The 23,165-nt window shown below is 52.1% G+C and overlaps 2 protein-coding genes across 2 annotated transcripts in view; both read right to left on the bottom strand.

The window, feature by feature from the left end:
- Positions 1–557: 557 nt before the first annotated feature.
- TM6SF2 (transmembrane 6 superfamily member 2) lies at positions 558–8,916 on the bottom strand. Its single transcript, XM_082835424.1, has 10 exons — positions 8,752–8,916; positions 7,016–7,119; positions 6,511–6,608; positions 6,338–6,441; positions 5,852–5,934; positions 5,082–5,206; positions 4,798–4,899; positions 4,376–4,468; positions 3,599–3,718; positions 558–1,075 (listed from the first exon to the last, which is right to left on the bottom strand). The coding sequence occupies exons 1-10, from the start codon at positions 8,844–8,846 to the stop codon at positions 869–871; spliced, it is 1,131 nt and encodes a 376-aa protein (XP_082691550.1). The 5' UTR covers positions 8,847–8,916; the 3' UTR covers positions 558–868.
- A 2,934-nt stretch (positions 8,917–11,850) lies between these two features.
- SUGP1 (SURP and G-patch domain containing 1) overlaps positions 11,851–23,165 on the bottom strand; it is a 29,759-nt gene continuing 18,444 nt past the window's right edge. The window contains exons 8-14 of the mRNA XM_082837442.1: positions 21,922–22,277; positions 15,277–15,383; positions 14,279–14,456; positions 13,781–13,887; positions 12,805–12,950; positions 12,331–12,460; positions 11,851–12,032 (exon numbers count right to left, since the gene is read on the bottom strand). Of these exons, the coding sequence (XP_082693568.1) occupies positions 12,006–12,032; positions 12,331–12,460; positions 12,805–12,950; positions 13,781–13,887; positions 14,279–14,456; positions 15,277–15,383; positions 21,922–22,277 (1,051 nt within the window). The 3' untranslated portion in view covers positions 11,851–12,005. The remainder of the gene's footprint in view (positions 12,033–12,330; positions 12,461–12,804; positions 12,951–13,780; positions 13,888–14,278; positions 14,457–15,276; positions 15,384–21,921; positions 22,278–23,165) is intronic.

Below are 23,165 nucleotides of genomic sequence, written 5' to 3'. Positions count from 1 at the left end.
CCTGCACTCAAGTTCAAAAATCAAACCAGGAGGCAATGAGCCCTTCTCCCAGCTTCTTGGCTGCCTCCCCAGCTTCAGTTTCCCCCAAATATAAGCCCGTCAGACAGCAGAGGCAGGTTTATGGGGTCTGTGGTTGAAGGGGCTGGGGCTCGTTGCCTAACTCAGCTGCATCCAGGAGGCGTGACTTGGGACCAGGACATTCACCTCCTGCAGGCTCAGTTTCCCCATCTGGAATATGCGGTGAGATCCAGCATGTAGCATGTGAGGTTAGCCATTGGCCTGGTATATGGTAGGTGCTTAATAACTGTGCCACACTGTTAGTTATTATAATTTATTGGTGGAGCTTAGACTTTGGACCCTTCTCTCCTGATTGTGCCCTCAGGCAGGTCTCTGGTCCTCTTTGAGCCTCAGTTTTCCCTACCTGGAAAATGGGGCTGGGCACACCAACCAGAGGTAGACTTCTGCTGTCCGGCACCTCCCGCTCCTGATGACTATTCTGGCAGTGATGAGTGGGCCCTCGTGGGTTCGGAGGAGAGGGTCCCTTGCCCCTGCCCCCTGAAACACTCAGAGCAACATTTTATGCGTCAAAAGGAATTTTACTGAAAGGATCCATGGGGGGGATGATGGATAAATTCCGGGAGGGTGCCAGTGTGGAGTTTGGGTGAGGTGACAGCTGAGCATGGCCGTGGCCTTCTCTGCTGGAACACCTGGACCTTGGGGCCCCCCCCCATCCCACCCTGAAATCACCATAGCCAGGACTGAAGGCACCCAGAGACACACCTCCTGCCTCTAAAAAACCCAACCCCCCCTTCCAGGGGCAGGGCCAGCTGGGTATGTAAACAGGATCTTGGGGAGTCCCACAGCCCCCTCAGTGCTGCTTCTCATGGTGGGCTGGGGGGCCAGGAAGCGGGCGTAGGAAGAAGGCAGGGCTCCACAGGCAGCGGTAGGCCAGCAAGTGAGGCCCCAGAGCATACAGTAGGTTGCACACGAAGAAGCTGGCCCAGGCATCCTCAGGCACACGGTAGGTGAAGGGCGTGCGCAGGTGCATGGAAGCACCCATGTGTGAGAACTGTGCCTGGTGGCCAAAAAGGGAGGATGGATGTCACAGACCAGGAGAGAACAAGTCCCAGCGTCACCAGCATCCCACCCTGGGGAGCTCAAAATATCCCCATCTCTATCTCACTGGCTCTGCTGACCTACCTGTCTCCCCTCTTCAATCCATCTGTCTCTAAATATCCTTGTCCCCACATGTCCTGTCTATCCTCGTCCATCTATCTGTAAGCCTCTCCCCAGCTGCCTAACTAGAACGATCTTCAGGGTCTGCTGGACCCTGAACCCTATTTCTCTGCCCTGAGTCCAGCTCCCGGTCTTCCCCACCCCAGGCAGCCTCGATACAAATCCTCTCAATTCTACCCCTAATCGATAAAATAATAATATATCTAATGGATGTCCCCCTGGGTCCTACTGCCCTGGCCAGGATCCAGCCTTTATCACTTCCCATCAGAAACCCAGAAACATGCCCCCAGCTCTGACTGGGCCCTCCACTGCTCAGACACCTTCTACAGCTCCCCATTGTTCTCAGCACAAGCCCCCAAGCCCAGAGTTCAAAGCCCTTAGCATCTAGCTGTCAATTTATCTTGTCTCTGCCTTTACCCACGTTATGGGACTCTAAATCACTGTCCCCCTCTGTGCATATCCTTATGCTGTTACCATTCCTGGAATGCCCTTCCCTGCCTGAAGAACTCATACCCATACATCAAAGCCTATGCCCCCGGGGGTGTGTGTGATGAATTGGGAGATTGGGATTGACATTTATACACTAATATGTACAAAATGGATAACTAATAAGAACTTACTGTATAAAAAAAAAATAAAATAAAATTCAAAAAAAAGTAATATCTTTCCAGAGCTCAAAAAAATAAAAAATAAAAAGAAACATTTATTTGAAAAAAAAATGGAAAATTACAAAAGGGGTAAGTAGAAAAATTACTGAAAATGGTTTGGCAAGGTGGGTTAGACAATGTACATTTTGTGGTTTGGCAGGATCACATTTTCTTGAGCAAAGACTCAGCATGAGGGCTGGGGTCATCTTTATGGACACAAACTACAACCTAGTTCAAGTGGAAGTCAAACTGAAGTTTGGTCAACTCTCTTAGCACAGTGTTAGCCAAGCCCTTTTTTTTTTTTTTTTTTTTTTGCGGTACGTGGGCCTCTCACTGTTGTGGCCTCTCCCGTTGCGGAGCACAGGCTCCGGACGCGCAGGCTCAGCGGCCATGGCTCACGGGCCCAGCCGCTCCGCGGCATGTGGGATCTTCCCGGACCGGGGCACGAACCCGTGTTCCCTGCATCGGCAGGCGGACTCTCAACCACTGCGCCACCAGGGAAGCCCGGCCAAACCCTTTTTTCTGTATAGGGGTTTAGAGTTCAGAAACCTCATGAAACCCAAAACATTCCTTCATGGAAATTTTCTTTGCTTCAGAAATTCTGAACAGTCCTAACTGGCTTGCTACCTAAAACTATGCAAAAGTAAAATCTATGTTTAAAAGGAGTAAAGAAATTTTCTACACAAAGTCTTGAATATGCTTGAATGACTATTCTCCCTTAGTAATAACCCTTTATAATTAGATAATAATACACAAAATAAAAACAGAGTAGGATGATAGCGGGGGCTCAGCAAGATCAATCCAGTCCTTCTGGTTTACAATGTTAGAAGATTTCCCTCCTCCTGAAATAAGGTTTCCAGTTTCTTGAACTTGTCAAGTTAGATACGAACAACTTCTTTAATACCTCGGATACTGAGTATCATTGAGTATCATAAGGAGAAACATATAATTTTCAGACTCTTCCTTCACATCACATAGAAAAATAAATTACAGATGGAATAAAGAGGCAAATATTGTGTGTAAGAATTTTTAAAGCCTATGCATGAGAAAGCTTTTGAAATAGCAAAAATATCTCCAAAGCTTGACTTTAAACGTTGGTAATCAGAGCCTTCGGACTCAGAACACAGCTTCCAAAGCAAAATAGAGAGAAGAAAGAAACCAAGTTAAGAGTAGTTCTTCTGCCTTTAAAGAGCTGGATGGAAATGAGACGTTCTTAGCAATTTTGATAGATGGCTGAGATTTTTATAGCACTCTTCTGTACAACAAAATTATTTTTGACAGTCATCGTTAATGAAACAACTAATAATAATAACAATGATAATAATATCCAGAAGAGAAATAGACAATGAGTGTTTTCTTTTATTGTACTTTGAATATACAATCATGCTGCAACAAAGTAAAAAATAAATAGTAAAGTACAATAGAGAAAAAAAAAAAAAGCCTATGCCCCCTTTTCTAAGAAATCTGCCCCCTCTGGAATCCCTCTCAGACTCTCTACCTCCCCCTATTCAGTTCTAACCTCATGGGGTTTGGTGTGCCTGTGTCTGGCTCTTTCTCCCCCACACTAGGGAATCCTGGGGTACTGAGCTGGGGGTGGAGCCTGTCAGGGGCCTAGTATCACCCTGCTCAGGGTGAGCACAAAAGCAATTGATGAGCTGGCAGAAACTTTCTTCCCTACGCACTGGCCCACCCCACCCCATTCCACCCCACCTCACCTGGCCAATGGCTCCAGCAAATACCAAGGTCCAGTCAGGCAGCCAGGAGCAGCCAGGAAAGATGAGGGCGTAGATGGCCAGGCCATAGAAGGGCAGCACGTAGAACATATTCACCAGCATCTGGGGGGCACACAGCTGATGGATTGAGCGGCTGCCCCAGTTGAGTCTCCTGATACCCCTCAGGTGGTGGACCCAAGGAGAATCTGGCCAGCCTCAGACCCCCCCCCCCCAAGACAGGGGCTCTCTGCACATCCTACCCTGTGCAAATTGCTCCTTTATTTCCCTTGGGTTTCCCCACCCATCCCACTCCCACACACTGAGCCCACCCACCTTACTCCAGAAATAGCATGTGACCCTGGCCTGGCCAATCAGAACACCATAATAATCAGCTATGAGCATGTGATTTAAACTTGGTCAATCAGAGCCTGCCTGAGACTTATATTTAAGCTGAGGAATTAAGGGCTCACACTCCTCTGGGGTGGCTAAGTAGAAAGAATGGAAGCCTAGAGCTACCCAAGGCTGTCTCTGCCATACCACAAAGGCACTACCTGGGAGTGGAGCACATGTAAAGAAAACACAGTCTAGAGACAGAGCTATCCTTGAGCTCCTGGATCCAGCCATACCTGAAGAGAATGTCTATACTTTTTTGGTAGGACAATAAATTCCATTTGTGCTTCCACCAGTTTGACTTGTGTTTTTGGCACCTGCTTCAAAGGGGCCCAGTAGATCCCTAACCACGGCAGGACTGTGGCCCTCTCCTCCCATCTGCCCTCTCACCTGCACCTTCGGATAGGCCACGGGGTCCCTCAGGTATGGCTCATACTGATAGATGTAGACAAAGCAGGCATCCATGGGGCAGTCAAGCACCACCTGGGGCCCACAGACAAACCAACGGCCTCAAATATCCCTCCCAGAAGAAGCCTCCCCAGCCTCCCAGGAGAGGCCCATACCCCTGGCTCTGGCCTGCCCCAGTTTTGGTTCTCTCCTCTGGCTGAGAATCCACAGATATTTGAGCCGGGGAGAAGGCTACAGGGAATGGGGCTTTGTGATGGAACACTCAGGTCAGACTCGCTGAACTTCCCTGGATGATCAGATGGGAGAGCAGTGGCCTTTTTGCACTGGATAATGAAGATAAAGGAGGGAGGGATGGGCTGGGGACGGGGAGTTGGAGGCAGGTAGGCTGGCCAGTGCAGACTCACCAGGCCCCGAAAGAGGGTGAAGAACGCAGCAAAGATGAGGTAGATGATGAGGGCCAGGTCAACTGGGCGCCGCAGAAGGCCCTTTCTTTGTTCCTCCTCCACCTGCCCCATGAGAAACAGCATGAGAAGTCTGGTATCCAACAGGCAGTCAATGAAGGCTCATCCCTTCTTCCCTAATGACCAAGGAGATCTTTCCAAGGAGATAACGTCTTTGACCAGAAGCAACTCAAATGGGGGACATTCAGGCATTTGGCACAAGGCCTATCTGGGGGCAAGGGACTCACCATGTTGGGAGTGCAGCAGCTTGGTGCCTGGGTCTGGTTGAAGACCCTCAAGCCAGCCCAGCAGGGGACCAGCAAGTAGGGGATGGTGAGGAAAAAGGAAGGCCTGATCTCTGAGTTGTATTTGCCTGCCATGGTAGGAGAGACAGGGTGTCACGCAGCAAGGATCCCCCAGGCCCGGCCGGACCCTTTAGCTGGGCCATGTCAGAGCACCTGGCTGGAAGTTGTGATTCACAAATGCCATCCTAGCTCAGCCCTAACACATCTGACTCCCGAGTGCCCATAAGATGATGTCCATGCTCCTCAGCCTGGCCTGCCTCAATTTACCTTCTGGACATGGCTCTTACACTTCAGCTGTTCTTTGCTCCCCCTAGAAACACCCTGGATATTCCTCTTGCACAGCCATCCCCACATCCCTGGCTGCCTTCTCTGCACCGCCTCCTAAGACCTACCTACAAAGGTTTCACTCTGCCCTCTGGATCCACCTTAAAATTCCCTTCTTGTGTCAAGAGCATTCTGGGCCAAGCCCCTGGGGTCAGGAACCAGCTAGCTGGGGAGGAAATGGAATGTGCTTCCGCTCCTCCAAGAGGAAAATGGGGGGGGGGGAGGTGGGGAAAGGCTGCTGGCTTAGGCTCTGAATGGAGAGGCATGTGGTGGGGAGGAGGTTGCCCTCTGCAGACATTGGAGAGGGTATGCAGGATCCACTGGGAACTTCCAGACACAGGGCAGTGACCCAGCCAGGGAGACAGGACTCCTCAGAGCCAAGTCCTTACCAAGGATGTTTCCTGGGAGGAACACCAGGATGCTCATGACGAAGGATCCCAGCCAGTAGAGTGCAAGGTTCCGGTACCTCTTCCTGGGCAGGGGATGGAGGGGTGACCAGTAGATCCCTGTCCCCCAGTCTCAGAGCCCCCGACAGGGTCCAGAGACCAATCTGGGATCCCCAGCTCTGGATCCCTTCAGTGTCACCCAGAACAGAAGGGACAACAGGAAGGTGAATGAGGGAATGAACAGTCAGATGCTCTGTCCAAGGACAGTAGTGTCTGCCCAGGCACAGGGCGGTAGAGAAGAGAACCGACCATCACTGACACCTGTGATCTTCCCTGGATCCTTCTCCTGGCCACTCCTGTCTAGAGCCCTAGAGAGGCTTCCTGATTTCCCCTACAGATACTTCTGGCTTCATCCTGACCTGGAACCTCCCACCTAAGGACTCCACCTCCTTCCCAGGGTCCAGGTGCCACGCTGCCCACCCCACGCACCTTTTACGGATGGCACCAGCCATGGCCAGGTAGAGGAGGTAGTGAACAGTGCCATCCCAGTAGCAGATGAAGACCCCGTGTGCCGTGCGCAGGTACGGCTCACCCTACAGGGGCAGGGGCAGGGCTCAGACGGGCAGTAGGGCTGCGGGCATCCCAGACAGCTCCCTACATACCTCCTTGGTGTAGAACGCCATGAAGCTCCCCATGTAGCCATCTTCCTCGAGAGCGATAAGGAGGTCCACCACGGAGGTGAAAGAGAAGACTGCGAACACTACGGGGAGAGTAGCATGGCATGGGCAGGGTGTGGGCGGGGCACAGACCACGTGTGGGCGGGGCCTGAGACTGCAGGTCGGTGACCGGCCACCCAGTTTCTGGGCAAAGCCTCTGCACAAACCTGCTCCCAGGCCCCACCCCACAAGTCACATGACCCACAGCGTGCCTCAGAGGGAGGCACAGTCCCTGCCTTTAGGGGTCCCCAGGCTGATGGGAAAGGCACTGTCCCTGCACTCAGGAGTCCCAAGTCAGAAGGGGGAGGCCCCTTGAGGTTCCCCAATCAGTAGGGGTTCTCCAGTCTCTGAGGTTCTCCAGTCTGATGAAGGCCCTTCAAGGGCTGTCAGTCTGATGGAGGAGGCCCTTGCCCAGACAGTTCTCTTCCCTAAGACCCTCCCACCAACTCACCGGCATAGAGTGGGTCATAGTAGATGTCACTTCGGGACAAGCTGTATATAGCCAAGAAGAGCAGACCCAGGATCAGGGCGCTCATCCACACCACCCCCAGGGGGCTGTGGAGAGGAAAACCAAGTCAGGGAGGCCAGGCTCATTCTGAGGTCCTGCCCCACCCTAGGGCAAGAGCAGACTCCAGGAAGCTCCAGGTGAGGAGGCTGAAGCATCTGTCCATCCAGGAAAGCCATTCCCTGAAACTCCCCTTTCCTAGCACCAGGCTCTTGCCCCAGCTGTTTCCCTCTTCCGGAAACTCCTTCCAAAAGTCTCCTTTCCACTTGGCAAACTCCTACTAATCCTTCATGGCCCATCTACATTGCTCCTCCTCCAGGGAAGCCCTCCCTGACTCCTCAGAAAGGATCATTGCCTGACTTGGGCCAGGCATAGAGAGAGCACCTGTCAACACTTCTGACTATATGATTTATCCAGTCACTTGCTGATGTGTGTGACAGTTTGCTTGCTCTGTCATTCAACAGCTCCAAGACCCTCTGTGGCCAGTCCCAGTGCCCACACCTGCCAGAGGGTCTCTAGTGCTCAGCTCTGTACACCTCATGGTCTGAAGCTCCTGACTCCTCAGGTAAAGTGCAAATATTTCCATCAACTCCACCCCACCCCTGCCCTGATCTGTTCCCATCAACCTGATAAGGCAAGTCAACCAGCTGCAGAGATAACAGAAGCCAGGTCTCTGGGCAGCCCCCAACTCTTGGCAAAACAAGGCCAAGGGTGGGAGGGTGGGAGACATATCCAAGGTCACACATTCCCCCCCCCCACTCTCTCCAGGCCCCGACCTTCTCCTGAACCCCTCTAACCCCTAGGATCCCCATTCCTAGCCCCATCTAACCAACATGACAATTATAGTAATCACATGAGACCACACCAGGGTCTTGGCACACAATTTGTAATCCCAAACTGTAACTATGGGATGAGCTCTAGAATTATGTTCATTACACAGTGAAGAAACTGAGGCTCCCGGGGCAACCTGTCTCACTCAGGGTCCAGGGGGATGGAGCCAGGAATTTGTACCCAAGGAACCAACTCCACAGTCAAGACTCCCTCTACCCCATGTCTTGGGTTGCACTGGGTTTGGGAGTGTGAGGGGCTTGTGGTTGCCTGGTACCCAGTAGCTGGATCCACAGGGTTGAGGCCTAGGGTTAGGAGATAGGGACAGGGGAGGTCGAGGTATGTAGGGGAAACTGAGGCTAGGGACAGGGTGGGCCAGCCCTGAAGAGAAGAAAGTCCCAGGCCTGAGACAGGCAATGGAGGAACAGTCTAGTAGGGGTGGTGCAGCAGAGCGTGTGTGTGGCAAGAGCCGGGTCACTGGGGCATTATCTGGGGCAATACTTTGACCCTTGGGGACTCTGGAACCTGTGCTGGGCACATCCCTGGGAAAACACCAGAAACCCTCCAAAACCCTGCCTTGTTAGGGGCTCTGCTTCTCAAAGTCCCTCCTCCCCAGGCCCCAAACGTCCCAGGAGCGCCCCCACCTCCACCACACAGCTCCGGGCCTGCTGGAAGGCGATTTCCGGTCGGAGGTTGGGGGGGTTCTTCTGACCCAGCCCCTGTCCTCGCGGGCCGGAGCGGCGCGGGGCCGCTGGGCTCGGGGGAGCTCGCGCATCCTCCATCCCGCCCCCTCCACACCCCAGCCCAGCCCCGCAGCCCCCGAGGAGGCCGCCCCGGCCCCTCCCCGCACGCACTACGAGAGCGCCGAGACGTGGTTGAGCGCGTAGGACAACGGGAGAGCGCCCAGCGACAGAACTGCGACCTTGCCCGCCAGCGGCGGGATGTCCATAGCGGCGGTGCCGGGACCCCGGCTTGGTTTCTGCGCGGCGGTGCCTCTGGGCGCGGAGTTGCCAGGGACCCAGCCCAGCTCGGCCCCGCCTTGCGCAAAGGTCGCCCCCGCGCTGTGACTGCCCTGCGAGGCCCCTCCCTCTCGCAGTGGCCCCTCCCCGCCTTGATAGCCTCGCCGGACTCTGCGCTGTCCCCAGTGGCAGTCCCCGTCGCCCAACCGGTTTCCCTCTCTACTAATGCTAGAATACGATGCCTCAGGATGCTTCCGCTTCCGCGTCCTGGAGGCCACTTCGGTCTAAGGGAATTCGTTCCCCGGGCCTCGTTCTGCACTTCCTTCTTCACCCTGAGGCACAGGCATCCTAGCCTCGACCTCGACCCCGAAGGGGGACCCTTTTAACTCTTCACATTCCGCAGACCTCCCTCCAGCCCAGGATCAAGTGGGCATTGTATGTGCGCGCTGACAGAGGAACCTCATCCGCTTGGGTGCAGAGTTCCCTTCAGTGCCCTTGGATTTGAGTTTTCATGCGGTGGCCACAGACAAATTTAAATGTGTCCAGGTGTGAAGTTTTAACTGGTCCCGGGGGCCAACTCAAGGCAGACGGTCAGGGACCAGGGTTGGGGACACCTTGAAGGACTCCATGATTCTCTGTGTTCCTTCCGTGTAGCCTGAACCCCTGCTCATGTGGGCGAGGTCCAAGGGATGGGGTCCAAGGGGTGGCTGAGATTATAAAGTGGGGATGGAGTCACTTTGGTGAGGAGTTTCGTAATGGTGCTCCCGGCAGGAAAAAATAGCTCAGGCTTGGGGATGAGCTGCAGAAAGGAAGCACTGAAGGCTGGGGTTGGTGGTGGGGTCACGGAGCAAGGTGGGGTGGGCTTGGGAGCGTTCTGAACAGCCTGGAGGAGGCTGGGCTCCATTCGGGGGCATATGCAAGGGGGCAGGGCTGGACCAGGGAGGGGGCTGCAGGGTGGAGAATTAGGAGGCAACTTTTTGTCAACCCCTCCAAGGAGCCTCGGATTCTTGCCCACGTGGTACTTGTGGGTGCAGGAAACAGGGTGAGCGGTGCCCACCTGTTTCCTGCCCTAGGGGGCCCAGTTTTTTTTTCTGGCCGTGCCATGTGGCTTGTGGGATCTTAGTTCCAGGGATTGAACCTGGGCCACAGCACTGGACCACCAGGGAATCCCCTGGGGGGAAATTCTAACCCTCACATCCCCGCAACTCCCAACGGGCCCAGCCCCCGCCTTCTCCATGGGGCAGTTGGGTCCCATCTCTGAGCCTGGGTGACAAGATGATCTTCTGGCCACTGACCTGAGAGCCTCCTTCCCCAGGTGCCCGTTGCTCATGCGTGAAGCTCAGGTTTCTCTGGGCTGATCTGAATCTCCAGCCTCATTTCTTGACTTTTCTCAATTCTTGTGGTGCCAATACGCTACATGCCTCTCTCCTATCTGCAATATGGACCCTCTCGTATTTCCTCACCCCTTAAAGCAGGCCCCAGTGTCCCCTCCTCCAGGAAGGTCTCCCTGCCACTCCAGCCCCACTTCTCCCCCTGGAGGGCCAGGGGTGTCTGGTGCAGCTCTGCCTACGGGTCTGGCCTCGCATCCTGTATCTGGGGGATACCTGCACACCCACACAGCATTTGGAAGCCTCCTCTTCCAACTGTCCCCGTGGCTGGGGCTAAAGTCCGTGGTCTGAGTCTGGTGAGCCTTCTGGTCACTGAGAATTAAATGGAGGGGCGACCTTGACTTAGTGAGGTGTTTGGGACCGAGGCCCAGGGTCCCCATCACTGGGACCTCTGGCTGCCCAGACCTATACGCTTGTGCTCAGGACTCTGGCTCCCCAGGGCAGGCTCCACCTCACCCCCTTGCCCTGCCCTGGGTACAGCGTCCATGGTGGGGAAACAGGGTAGTACGTGTCATGCCAGCCAGGGGTTTGCTGCTGAGACTTCCAGACCCTGAACTCCCTCACTGAGACACCCCCCAGGCCACCTCCACCATAAGTCCCACTTCCTCTTTATGGCATTTATCAGTCTCAGATTGTGTTAGCGGTTAATGGCCACAGCCCCAGCAGACTGTGGGTGCCCAGGGGCAAATCCCATCCATGTGATTCACAGTCAGTGCTCAGTGTTTGCTGAATGACTGTGTGAACTGCAGGCTGGCCCAGGAGCCTGACGCCAGCTTGAGTCCTCAGACCCCATAAGCTCACAGGGGTTGAGCAGGACCTACTGGGTACGTGTATGAGGCAGGCGGATGAGAGGTAGGGGCTCCTCAGTTTGCCAGGCCTGATACTCCAAGCATGGCTCACAGATTTCCGAGACCCTGCCCAATCTGCTCACTCAGCAGCTGCAGTTGCACAAGATCCCCAGGTGGTTTCTGCACAAGTGTGACGCACAGGCTCTGGAGACGTGGCAAGCTCTCCTTGGTCTGGGCTACCCACTAGCCTCCCCTCCTCCAGGAGGCGTGTGATGTCTTAGTACAGTGTATCCGTCCATGAAGCTGTCCCCCAAAGGTACGAGCCCTAGGGACTCGTGCGTCCACTATACCTGTAGGACCCAGGGCAGCTAGGGTAGCCTGGGCTGCAGCCACCACTAGCCAGGTTTGTTGTGCGTGTGTGTGTGGGGGGCCCTGTCAATGCCACCTGTCAAGAGAGGTTGAGGGGCACAGGTGTGCCCTGGGTCCACCTGCCTTGTGGGTCTGAGGGAGGAATGGGCCCTGCCTGGAGACCCCTCCCCAGCCTCCTTCTGCAGTGCAGTGTGCTAGGCTAGGAGGGGAGTCCCTGATGCCCCTGGCCCAGGTGCAGCCAGGTCTTGGCCAGCTGGCCGCCCCTCCCCTCTCCAAAGGTCCTCCCCTCAACTCCAACCCAGGCCGATGGGGGACCCCATAAGCAGACAAAAGGTCCAGGTGGTTTTCCAGGCTTCCTTGGTGCTGGTCAGCCTTCAGAGCAGCATCCTGTCCCCACCTGTCCAGCCTGGCCCTGCTAAGGAACAGGAGGGGTTTCTGGTGATGGCAAGACCAGGCTGCCGTGGCAGGCAAGCACCGGGATTTTAATACACAGCACGACACTCGCAACAATGGGAAGGGCGGGCAGAAAAGCAGGCCGGAACATTCCACAGTCCAGGAATGGTCGGTCTTTTGGAAAGTACATTTGTGCATTTTTCCAGAATACTCAGTAGTAAGGCCGTCTGGGGTTGTTCTGTGGGAAGCAAGAAAGATAAAAGGGGAGGTGGTTATGCTGTGCTAAAGGGAGCTAGCAGTTCCTCCCGTCTAGAACCTAGTGGGGGCAGCTAGCCCACATCCTCTAGAAGGGAGGGCAGGCTTTGGGGAGGCGAGGCAGGCTCGAACAAGGTGGAGAGGTGGGGTGGGTCTGCTGGAGAGCCTAGCCGGACTGCGGAAGGAGGGACACTTCTGTGACCAGCACCACCACCCGCCTACAGCGGAGGAACTGCGGCGGCCTGGCCACAAGCAATATAGGGGGATAGGGACACACGCACCAGGGGGTTGGGCCGGAAGCGGTAGGCCAGCATCATCCTCTTGCGGAAGGCCTCGTACTCGTCATCTTCCTTGGAGAGCTCGGCTGGCCGGTCAATGCCAAAGCCAGCACCATCTACCGTGGTGGTGCCCCTGCATTGGGGCAACGGGTGGTGTGAGCCGGGGAGCAGGCTGGTGCCGGCAAGAGGGGGGGTGAGGGACCTGAGCTTGGGGCAGGGAGGCTTCACCCGCCCTGCTGGGCTCAGCAGCAGCACCCCAATGCAGCTCAATGTGGGGGCTATGCTGGGCTGGGTGACATCTGTCTGGGACACTCCTGGCACTGTGGGAAGGTGGAGAGCCTAAGACGGCCCAGCCACCAGAGTCCAAATCCCTGACTCCCAGCCCAGTGACAGGGCTGGACCCAGGCCCTGGGCCTATGTCTCCGCGTGGGACTTCTCCTCTCCCTCCTCCCCCCTGGCATTGGAGGCCACACTCACTTATTGACTGGGTTCTTGATGCCCTGGCCTTCTGAGCCCAGGCCATCGCCCTCCTTCCAGCCCATCTTCATCAGCATCTGGTAGCCGATGTTCTCTATCGTCAGCTTGAACTCCTTGTACTCTGAGTAGTCAGGCTCACGGCCCTCCTGCAGGGGGAGGAGGTAGCCGTCATCCACCAGGGCTGCAGCCATCCCCAGTCCCAGCTCTGGCCTGAAACCCCACCCCCACATGGCTTCATTGGTCGCTGGGACCACCTGCCCACCTGCCTCCCCACCACTAAGTCAGACTCCTCGAGAAGAGATCAAGCTGCCCCTTCTCAGAGGCCCCAGGGCCAGAAGCAGTACTGAGCTCCCTGGTGGCCAAGTCAAAGAGGGCAAGGTGACAGGTCACACAGGCCTTGTCTACCATGAGAAAGATTAATGGTTCACCAGTGAAGAAAAATCCCATGTTCCAAGAGCAATTTGTTACACAGAGTGCTAAAAGGAGTGCTGTGGTCACATGAGGTGACCATCATATTGGTGAGATTATGTGGTACAAAGCAGTTTAAAAAAAACCCTCAAAAGGCTATGTGGAATGTTCTGTCAGCCCTCTCCTCTTGAGCATGAAAGCAGCATAGGAAGAACAATTTCACTCTGGAGAGCCCAACACATGGGGGCATCTGCCTGAGAAATGCTTTGCCTGTAAACTGCACTTAATTGGCTCCACTGGAAGCAGAATTTCCCTAAAGCCCCAGCAAATGTCTCTAAAGCGGCAGTTGAGATGCTATTTGCTAATTCCCTACACAGATGGCACTTGTCATAAGCAGGTGCCACCCGTGGCAAGAGGGTCCTACCCCTCTTGTGAGCGAGCGGGCCCCTGAGGCCACCGCAGGTGCCTGCCACCTGAGGAGGCGGCAGGAGGGGCTGGGACACTGCGCAGGCTGCCTGCCAGACAGGCTCACAGCAGCGGCTGGTGCCTGGGGCCTCTCCCAGCCTACCTTCAGGGCCTTGAAGGTCTCCATGAACTTCTCCAGCTCATCGGGTGGCAGGAAGTCTCCGATGAAGTGTTTGCCCCGGCCCATCTTCGTCAGCTGCTCCGCCCATTCTGCCCAGAGATGGGGTAAAGGTGAGAGGAGGAAGGAGGGTGTGGCAGCCCCACAGCAGAAGTATGAGTCCCGGGGGGAGTCTGGGAGTATGGGGCCGTGGGGAACGAGGTAGCTGGTTGAGACCTCGAGCCCTGCTCTCCCACGCAGCCCTTGTGTACCGTGTTCAAATGCCAGTGAACACTCAGAGGACCATCCTTTTGCCACTGAAGAAACAGGCACGAAGAGGCCAAGTCTTTTGCTCAAGGCCTTACAGGCTGGATAGGTGGCTTAAGACCCCAATGTGGTGTCTCCAGGTACTTCCTGGGCCGGTGAGTGGGCTTCCTGAGCCCACAGCACCCTGAAGAAAAGGGCACCCTCCACCCCACCCCTGTAACTCGCTCCTTGGCCCACCCCGAGTCTTGTCCATCTCCATGCGCCGCAGCTGGTGCTCCCAGGTGCCCAGCTCGCTGTCCACCTCCTCGTCGCTGTCGTAGCCATGCTGGTGCTGCTGCAGCGCCTTCTCCCACAGCAGCTGCATGTCCTGCATTGCTCGCTTGTGCTGCATGATCATGTCGTACATCTGTTGCATCTGTGGGCGGCACACGCCAGTGAGCAAGGCCGTGCACTGTGCGTGCAGGAAGCTAGCCCCCTCAACTCCCCTGTGCATGCTGGGCACCCCTTTTCCCCCCTCCCTGGAGCAGGCACAAGAGCAGGGCTCAGAGCAAGGGTTCAGGAAGGCACCGAGTCCTGTGTCAGGACATGCCCTGGGTTCCCTGAATCTCTATTTTGAGCAGGGAGGACCCCGGCCTGGAATCTGGAATATCCTGGGCACCATCACTGTGGACCAAATGAGGGTGACGTGGGCTCCTGACCACTGGGAGGGTCGAGGGTGATGTGATGGGGCTGCCAGCCTGGAGGAGGTGGCCCAGGTAAGCTGTCCCAGCTGTCCATATCCTGGCCACAGAGCTCCCTGCTGAGCCAGCCCTCACTCCCAAACTGCCCAACACCAAATGAACAGCTGTCGCATCGTTCAGGGCACCCAGTGCCAGACAGGCTTATCCTGTACTGAGTGCTGCAGGGAACTGTGAGGAAAACTTAAATGGAGACTATCCAGTCAGGGCCAGCCCACGAGCGCAGTGGGAAGTAGCTGTGGAGCATCAGCTGAGAAGGCTGCCCAGGCAGCATGAGAAGGCTCTGGGCCCAGCTGTGGTCTTGGGAGGGCCCTCAGGGGGTGGCTTGCCATTGATGGGGGACCCACCTTTCCAAGAGCCTCTCCCCTGACTGTGGATTCACCCGGCACAGGGAGGCTCAGAAAGAATACGCCGTGACCACCGCACCACAGGGCAGGGTGGGAGACGATACTCCACCAGCCCCTGGGAGCCTGCCTGCCCTGCCCCCCAGGGCCTTACCTCCTGCTGCTCCTTCAGCTGCTTCTTCTGGGCATCCGAAAGCTCTGTGACACCCACCAGACCCACGGGCTTCCCCTTCTCGTAGCCTAGACCCTTGAGGTCCTGAACTAGAAACAAGACACAGGCTGGTCAGCAACAGACACGTGGGCTTGGCCGTGCATCTGTGTCCCAGGCAGAGTCCATGTGCTGACGACACCTGACGCACTTGGCCCATGTGGCAGGACACTTAAGTTGGAACAGTTAGTACACATGTCACTTGATGACCTCGGGGGGCTTTGCTCCGCTCTATCGTGTGTACTCAGTTCCACCCCCACATGACTGCTCCAGGCAGGCTCTATGACCCCACACTGCAAATGCTGACACCAAAACACAGGAGGTCTGGGGCCTCACTCAAGGTCACACAGCTAATGGGTGACAAGGCAGGAAATCTGCAAAGCCAGAGATGCTTGCACACAGGCTCTTGGAAGTAAGCCCCACGGTGAGCAGATACCTTATGTAGACACACAGGTCTGGAGTTTGGCAGAAGACTCAGCTGCGTGGTTCTGTTAGCTCCTTCTGGGGAAGCAGCCAACCATCTTTAAAGCAACTGACATTTAAGTTGGCATCCCCTTTGGAGCTTGGCTGGAGCCTGCAACGCTAACTCACATCAAGATGCTGCAATGGCCCCATCTGGGTGGTGGAAACAACCACCCCTCAGGTGGTGGCTTCCTGGGGAAGAAGCCAGGCAGAACGGGGTGCAGAGGCCCCTCTGGGGGGATGGAAAGAGCCAGGTCTTCCCAGCTCAACGGGGCTGGGTCGTCGCCTGTAAGAACCACCCGCAGGTGCTCCTGGACCCTAAGATTGCACACCAATCCCTCCTCGGTCTATGGGGGCTCTGAAAGATGTTGGAGAGCCCCACGGAGAGAGCAAGGGAGCCAAGGTCTGAGCAGCCTGCTGTGTGCCTGGATCACGTCCACAGTCCCTTTCCCCCTTGGGCGACTTCACCAGTGAGCAGGCAGGTGGGGGCTGCCCACGCTCCCCTGGGGACAATGTGGGCCAGTGGGGCTTGAATCTGAACCTGAGACTTCGGAGCCTGTACTTGTCCCCTAGAATGTGAAGGACCTGGCAGCTGGGGCTGGACCTTGCGGACATGATCTCAGAGGCGGGGGTGTGCGTGCGTCAGAAGAGCCCTCACATCTGAGCACCCTCCTTTACTGCGGGCACCAGGTTTGGCACTTGAGCAGCAGTCCGACCCTAGGCACCCTCAACCCCGGGTAGAAGTGCTATCTAGAGCCCCAGGGAGTACCAGACTTTTCAGTCAGTAGCTCTTCTCTTTGGCCAAGGGAGGCACTCAGCCAGAGACCACTCTCAGAGCTGGGCGGGCAGGGCCAACAGGCCAGGCCAGCCCTGTGACCTGGGGGAGATGCCTTCCCCCTCAGCCCATCCTTGTGTGGCAAATGTGGGTGTTGGCGCCAGGGCATATATGGCTCTTCTTTGTGCCTGTGTGTCCAGCTCCAGTGAAGTCAGGGGTAAGGGAGGTTGAGAGAGTTCTGCCCATGGTGCAGGCTGCATGGTGAGGGAGTCAGACAGACGGCATGAGACGGCCAATTAACAGTCACCAACGTCAACTGCAAAATGTGATGACAACAGACCCCCACCCTTATGGGTTTGTGGTAGAAAATGAGAAATGAGGCCACACGTTGGCTGTCCCTGAAACTGTTGTCAAGGAGGGAGACGCTGGAGATCATTGTGCAAAATTGACTGTAGCAATAATTGTTCTTATCACTGTGCGTTTCCTGAGCTTTCTATGACAAAACTGAATCCAAGTACTTTAAAGCTTAAGGGAGAAAGCAGGACTATCTATATGCTGTCTGTAAGAGACTTACTTTAGATACAAAGACACAAGTAAGTTGAAAGTCAAAGGAAGGAAAAAGAAATTTCAAGCAAATAGTAACCAAGACAGAGCTGCACTAGCCATACTAGTATCAGACAAAATATACTTTAAATCAAAAAAGGTTTATGAGAGACAAAGAGGGATGTTATATATTTACAAAGATTTGATACAGAAAGAAGATATAACAATTAAATATACACACAGACTTAGCAACAGAGCCCCAAGATAAATGAAGCAAAAATTGACAAAACTGAAGGGAGAGATAAACAGTTCCATAGCGACTGCTAGAGATTTCAATACCTTATTTTAAATAATGGACAGAAAATCAGTAAGGACATAGAGGACTGAACAACACTATAAACCAACCAGACCTAACAGATATCTTTAGAACATGCAATCCAACAACACCAGAATACACAGTATTCTCAAGTACACATGGAACGTTCTCCAGGATAGATCATTTGTTAGGCTACAAAACACATTTTAATAAATTTTAAAAGACAAATCATACCAGGTATCTTTTCTGATCACAATGGAATAAAGCCAGAAATCAGTAATGGAAGGAAAACTGGAAAATTCACAAACATGGAAATTAAACACATTCCTAAACAACAAATGGGTCAAAGAAGAAATCACAAGAGATCAGAAAATGCTTAGAGATGAATGAACACAACAGCGCAGCACACACCAAAACTTCTGGGGTATAGCAAAAGCAGTGCCAAGAGGGAAATGTATAGCTGTAGATGCTCACGTTAAAAAAGAAGATACGGCTTCCCTGGTGGTGCAGTGGCTAAGAATCCGCCTGCCAATGCAGGGGACACGGGTTCGAGACCTGCTCTGGGAAGCCCCCACATGCTGCGGAGCAACTAAGCCCATGCACCACAACTACTGAACCTGTGCTCTAGAGCCCAGGTGCCACAACTACTGAGCCCGTGTGCTACAACTACTGAAGCTCGCATGTCTAGAGCCCGAGGTCCAGAACAAGAGAAGCCACTGCAATGAGAAGCCCGTGCACCGCAACAAAGAGTAGCCCCAGCTCGCCACAACTAAAGAAAGCCCGCGTGCAGCAACGAAAACCCAATGCAGCCATAAATAAATAAATAGATACATAGTTAAATAAATAAATAAAGACCTCTGATCAATACCTAACTGTACATCTTAAGGAACTAGAAAAAGAAGAGCAAACTAATTCCAGAGCTAGCAGAATGAAGGAAGTAACGATTAGAATGGAGATAAAAGAAACAGGAAATACAAAATACGAGAGAAAAATCAATGAAACCAAAAGTTGGTTTCTTGAAAAGACCAACGAAATGGACAAATCTTTAGTCAGACTGCCTAAGAAAAAAACAGAAAAGACTCAACTACTAAAACAACAGGGGGATACAGCAGTCTACTTTATCTGCAGGGGATACATTCCAAGATCCCTCTAGTAGAAGCCTGAAACTACACATAGTACTGAACCCCGTGTATACTATATATACATACATACGTATGATAAAGTTTAATTTATAAATTAGGCACAGTAAGAAATTAATGACGATAGCTAATAATAAAATAGAACACTTATAACAACATACTATTATAAAAGTTATGTGAATGTGGTTTTTCTCTCCCTCTCAAAATATCTTATCACAAATGTAATGCCTTTTCCATTTTAACTAAGTACTCAGCACACACTGTGGCCATAACTTTCGCAGTTTGAGGTACGACAGCAAAACTAGCACAAACTTCTTTTTCCTTCTTCACAATTTCATGGATAGATGATTTGTTCTTACCATAGATCTTGGAGACCTCAGCTTAAGTCAAGAACTTTTACCCTTTCACTTAAAGGAAATACTTGACGGCTTCTCTTTGGCATGTCTACATGGCCAGCATCACTACTCTGTGCTGTGAGGCCATTATTAAGTAAAATAGTAAAATAAGGATTATTTGAACATAAACACTGCAATACCATGACAGTCAATCTGATAACCGAGTGACTACTGGTGACTAATGGGTGGGATATGCTGGTCAAAGGGATGATTCACATCCCAGGCAGGGTGGAACAGACAGCACGAGATTTCATCGCAATACTCAGAACGGCACAAACTGGATCACCTAGAATGGCACAAACTACCAAAACTAACTCAAGAAGTAACAGAAAACTTGAATAGACCTATAACAAGTAAGGGGACTGAATCAATAATCAACTCTCCCCTCCAGCCCACCAAAGAGAAGCCCAGAACCAGATAAATGCACTGGTAAATTCTACCCAAGATTTAAAAGAAGAGTTAACACCAATTCTTCTCAAATTCTTCCAAAAAGTTAAAGCAGGACACACTTCCTAACTCATTCTATGAGGTCAGCATTATCCTGATACCAAAAGCAGACAAAGACAATATAAGAAAACTACAGGGCTTCCCTGGTGGCGCAGTGGTTGCGAGTCCGCCTGCCGATGCAGGCGACACGGGTTCGTGCCCCGGTCCGGGAAGATCCCACGTGCCGCGGAGCGGCTGGGCCCATGAGCCATGGCCGCTGAACCTGCGCGTCCGGAGCCTCTGCTCCGCAGCGGGAAGGGCCACAACAGTGAGAAGCCCGCGTGACGCAAAAAAAAAAAAAAAAAAAAAAAAAGAAAACTACAGACCAATAATCCTTATGAGTATAAATGCAGACAGAAATCTGCAACAAAATATTAGCAAACCAAATCCATCAGCATGTAAATAATTAGTAAACTAATTATTTACTACAACAGAGGGGGATTTATTCCAGGAATGCAAGGGTGGTTTCATCATACAAAAATCAATTAATGTAATACTCCACATTAATAGAATGAAGGGAAAAACCCACATGATCATTTCAATTGATGTAGAAAAAGCACTTGACAAAATCTAACACTCTTTCATGATAAAAACACTCAATAAACTAGGAACAGAAGGGAACTTCTTCAACATGACAAAGGTCATCTATTAAAAACATACAACAACATCATACTCAATGGTGAAAGAACAAAAGCTTTCCCCCTAAGATCAGGAACAAGGCAGGGATGCCTGCTTTCACCACTTCTGTTCAGCACAGTACTGCAAATCCTAGCCAGAGCAATTAGGCAAGAAAAAGAAATAAGAGGCATCCAACTTGGAAAGGAAGAAGTAAAACTATCCTTATCTGCAGATGACATGATCTTATGTGTAGAAAACCCTAAAGACTATTACCCCAATAAATGAATTTAGCAAAAGATACATAATCAACACACAAAAAATCCGTTGTATTTCTTATACTAACAACAAATAATCCAAAAAGGAAATTAAAAAAAAATTCCATTTGCAACAGCATCATAAAGAGTAAATCACTTAGGAATAAACTTAACAGAGGTACAAGACTTGTACAACAGAAAGACAAAACACATTGAAAGAAATTAAAGGAAACCTAAGTAAATGGAAAGCTATCCCATGTTCTCAGATTGGAAGACTTAAAATGTTGTTAACGTGTCAATACCTCCCAAAGCAATCTACAGATTAATACAGTCCCTATCAAATCCCAACAATGTTTTCTGCAGAAATGGAAAAGCCTATCTGAAAATTCATACAAAAATTCAAAGGACCTCGAATAGTCAAAGCGTGAGAAAGAGGAACAAAGTTGGAAGACTGACACTCCCGATTTCAAAATTTCCCACAGAGCTACAGTAATCAAAACAGTGTGCTACTGGCATAAGGACAGATATATAAACCAGTGTACTAGAGCAGAGAGCCCCAAAATAAACTTTTACATCTATGGGATTTTTGACAAGGGTGTCAAGAGACCATTCAATGGAGAAAGAACAATAGTCTCTTCAACAAATGGTGCTGGGAAAATTGGATCTCCACATTTAAAGAAATGAAGTTGGACACTTACCTTATAACATATATAAAAATTAATTCAATTTAAGAGCTAAAACTATAAAACTCTTAGAAGAAAACATAAGGGCATATCTTCAAGACTTTGGATGTGGCTACGGTTTCTTAAGACCAAAATCATAGGCAACAAAAGAAAAAATAAATTGCACTTCATTAAAATTTAAAACTTCTGTGTATCAAAGGACATTAAGGGGATGAAAATACAGCCCATAAAATTAGAGAAAATTTTTGCAAATCATGTATCTGAATGGGGGTTAATATCTAAAACATTTAGAGAACTCCGACAACTCAATAACAAAAAGACATACAACCCAAATTAAAAAATGGGCAAAGGACTAAAATAGACATTTCTCCAACTAAACTATACACTGACCAATAACACATGAAAAGATGCTCAACACCATTAGTCATTAGGGAAATGCAAATCAAAACCACAATTTGATTTCACTTTACACTTATTAGAATAGCTATACAATAAGGCGAGAATGAGAAGAAACTGGAACCCTTGTGCACTGCTGATAGGAATGTAAAATGGTGCAGCTGCTGCAGAATGCAGTTTGGCAATTCCTCAATAAGTGAAACAGAATTACCGTTAAGACCCAGTGATTCCACTCCTAGGTATATACAAAAAAGAATCAAAATCAGGGGTCCGAACGGTATTTGTAGGCCAGTGTTCACAGCAGCACTACTCACAATCGCCAAAAAGTGAAAATAACCCAAGCTTCTAAACAACTGATGAATGGATAAACAAAATGCTGTCTATCCGTACACTGGAATTCTATTCAGCTGTGGAAATAAATGAAATTCTGACATGTGCTTCAACACAGATGAACCTTGAAAACATTACGCTCAGTGAAAGATGCCAGACCCTCCCCAGGAGGCTGAGGGAGGGGGTCGGCCCACCTGACAGAGGTGAGGGAGAAGCATCCACGTCCCTCTGCACCAGCTCGGCAGGCGGGAGCTCCACCTTGTCCTCTTCAGGACCCCACCGGCTCTTTCGCTTCCTCTTCATGTTGGCTGTGGTGGCTGGCTTCCCTGGGGCAGCTGAAGATGGGTTGACGTTGGGCAAGGGGGCAGATGAGGTAGGGCAGGCAGTGGCGGTGGGCATGGACCCCAAGGGGGTCTCAGGAGGAGATCTGCGCTTCAGTCCGAGGTCAGGTGCCGTGGGGGTGCCCGTGGGACCAGCCTTGGCTTTCCTGAACTCCTCCAGCTTCTGGCGGTAGTACTTGTACCCTTGGCTGTTGGGTTCATACAGAAAGCTGCAAAAGAGAGTGGGGGGCACACCGTCATTGGGCCTCAGCCCCCTACCCCTGATTTAGGGCAGAAGAAGCTTGGGCCTTGTGTAGGCACACTGGGGCCAGCTAGGTCACTTCAGGGTCATGTCAAGATGGAGGTCTCTGTCGTGACCCCTGCCCTGCCAGGCCTCAGTGGCTGCTGGTGCTGGTGGCCCAAACTAGAGGAACAATGTGACATGGCCACAGCCTGTCATGATGCTGTTCCTGTGAGCTGAGGGCCACTGCAAGCCCCTACCCCATCTTTATTGGATGCCCATCGCAGTATCACTGATCCCCTGCTTCGAAGGAAAAGGTGCGGGCTCTCTCAGACCTTCCCCAGGCTCTGCCAGGCTTCTTCCCCTGCTGTCCTAGATGAGTGCACCAGTGCCTACAAACCAAGAAATCCTGAGTTGCGAGAGACACCTGGTGCCAAAAAGGGCAGGCTTTGTCCCAAACCTGACAGCTGGGCATATTTGTGCTCCTTTCTGATGCACCCTTGAGAGGCATCAACAGTGGACAGAGACAAAACAAAGACACTAAACATCAGAACAGACAGGGAGCTCACTAGCAGCCTTGCTGGTAGCTGTTGGTCCCCAAGTGCAGAGCAGGAGGTGCTGGGTTCAGAGCCGGCAGAGGCTGCAGCTCCTTCTGCACCTGCCCAGCATCTCTCAGGCTATGCATGTACTGAGCCAACAGTCCCACTTCTAGAGTGAAGAGTCACAGCCCAGTTCCACATAGCAAAACCTGTGCACAGCAGAGATTACAAAGCCCTTGACAAGAAGGGGCTAGACTTGCACTCATGAACCTGGAAAGACAGTCACGGCACAATGCTGTAATACAAAAGCAAAATGCAGGCTCGAGGATGCTGTAAAT

Source organism: Leucopleurus acutus, assembly GCF_964270905.1.
Source record: "Leucopleurus acutus genome assembly, chromosome: 3".
Lineage (NCBI taxonomy): Eukaryota > Metazoa > Chordata > Mammalia > Artiodactyla > Delphinidae > Leucopleurus > Leucopleurus acutus.
This window is presented reverse-complemented; position numbering and strand designations above follow the sequence as displayed.

Coding starts and splice junctions, on each gene's coding strand:
- TM6SF2 (XM_082835424.1), bottom strand. CDS start 8,846: ATGGACATCCCGCCGCTGGCGGGCAAGGTCGCAGTTCTGTCGCTGGGC. Junction 5,935..6,337: donor GCTGGTGCCATCCGTAAAAG/GTGCGTGGGGTG, acceptor TCCCCTGCCCAG/GAAGAGGTACCGGAACCTTG. Junction 4,900..5,081: donor GCTGCTGCACTCCCAACATG/GTGAGTCCCTTG, acceptor CTCATGGGGCAG/GTGGAGGAGGAACAAAGAAA.